At 46.2% G+C, this 1,150-nt stretch overlaps 1 protein-coding gene across 1 annotated transcript in view; it reads right to left on the bottom strand.

Annotated features, from left to right (window-relative positions):
* The window catches only part of LOC115064406, a 15,941-nt gene that overhangs the window by 4,350 nt on the left and 10,441 nt on the right, over positions 1–1,150 (bottom strand). The window contains exon 6 of the mRNA XM_029540912.1: positions 216–606. Coding sequence (XP_029396772.1) covers positions 216–606 — 391 coding nt within the window. The remainder of the gene's footprint in view (positions 1–215; positions 607–1,150) is intronic.

Genomic DNA, 1,150 nt, shown 5'->3' with positions numbered 1-1,150 from the left:
TAAGATTACCCATGTGCCCTTGATGATAATTTTTGGATTTGTAGGTTTAGCTTACAAATTATACCTACAGGCCTTTCTCTCAAAAAAAAAAAATCTTTTATTCCTGATCCACTCATTCTGGGCTAAGTTTCAAGCTTACATAACCAGGAAAAGGTGGAACTCAATACTTAGACAAACATGCCGCTGTCTTAGGAAGATGTTTTTGTCTTTTGTACCTCCTGAACGCCCTCCTTGAAGGTCTCGGAGAAGGTGGAGTCTGGAGTCCTCCGCTGAGCATTGGGGGGCTGAGTGCCAGAGCTAAACTGGTCAGTGCTGAGGCTCCGGTCAAAAACCACCACACGCTCGGTGGGCTCAGAGTGGTACACGGCTGGGGGGATTCCCACAGCAAAGCCGTGCGGCTGGATTTCTGTCTTGATGGAGTGGGTAGGCATGGTTGCTATGGAGACAGTGACTGTTGTATCNGGAGCTGTCAGATGGCCTCTCTTATCAATGCCCAGCTGGTTGCTATGGGGGAGGACGATGTTGAAGGGCACGTTTTTCAGCACTTGCACCCTGTTTTCTCCAGCAGAAATGAGGGGCTGCTCCGTCACATTTGGTATGCTGTTTCTTCAGGAAAAGAGAAAGGACATCTTAGTTTCAACCTTGATGATACGGTTGAGTAGGTCTTGGGGCTCGAACCCAGGGCTTTATACATACTTAGCACATGCTCTAGGATAGATAAAACCACACCCTAATGATCTGGACTCCCACAATAGCAATACACTTGACAGAAGCCAACTAAATAGAAAATGGAGTGTGGGCTCATTCCTGGTGAAGACATCCGTCAAGCAAACCCAAAGGCAAAAGTTTTTCATGCTCTGAAATGCGGGGACCCAGAGCTCTCCTCCAGGACATGCTCCTTCCAGCCCCTAACACAGATCCTCATATTTTATCATAAACCTCAAGTTTTAAGTGCAACTATCAGTTGGATTAGAACCACAGATCCTGGAGCAAGATCAACTGAGTTCAAATNTTGTGTCAGCTTGAGCAAGCTATTTTGTCTCTNNGGACTCCATTCTCATCTATGAAAAGGAAAAACAATTGGTCCAGCTTGCATCTCTGTTGCTGTGATAAAACACGACAACCAAAGTAGCGTGGAGGAGGAAAAGCC

This window comes from Mus pahari, chromosome 7, assembly GCF_900095145.1.
Source record: "Mus pahari chromosome 7, PAHARI_EIJ_v1.1, whole genome shotgun sequence".
Taxonomy (NCBI): Eukaryota; Metazoa; Chordata; class Mammalia; order Rodentia; family Muridae; genus Mus; species Mus pahari.
The sequence above is the reverse complement of the archived record's forward strand: the minus strand, read 5'-3'. Positions and strand labels throughout refer to the sequence as shown.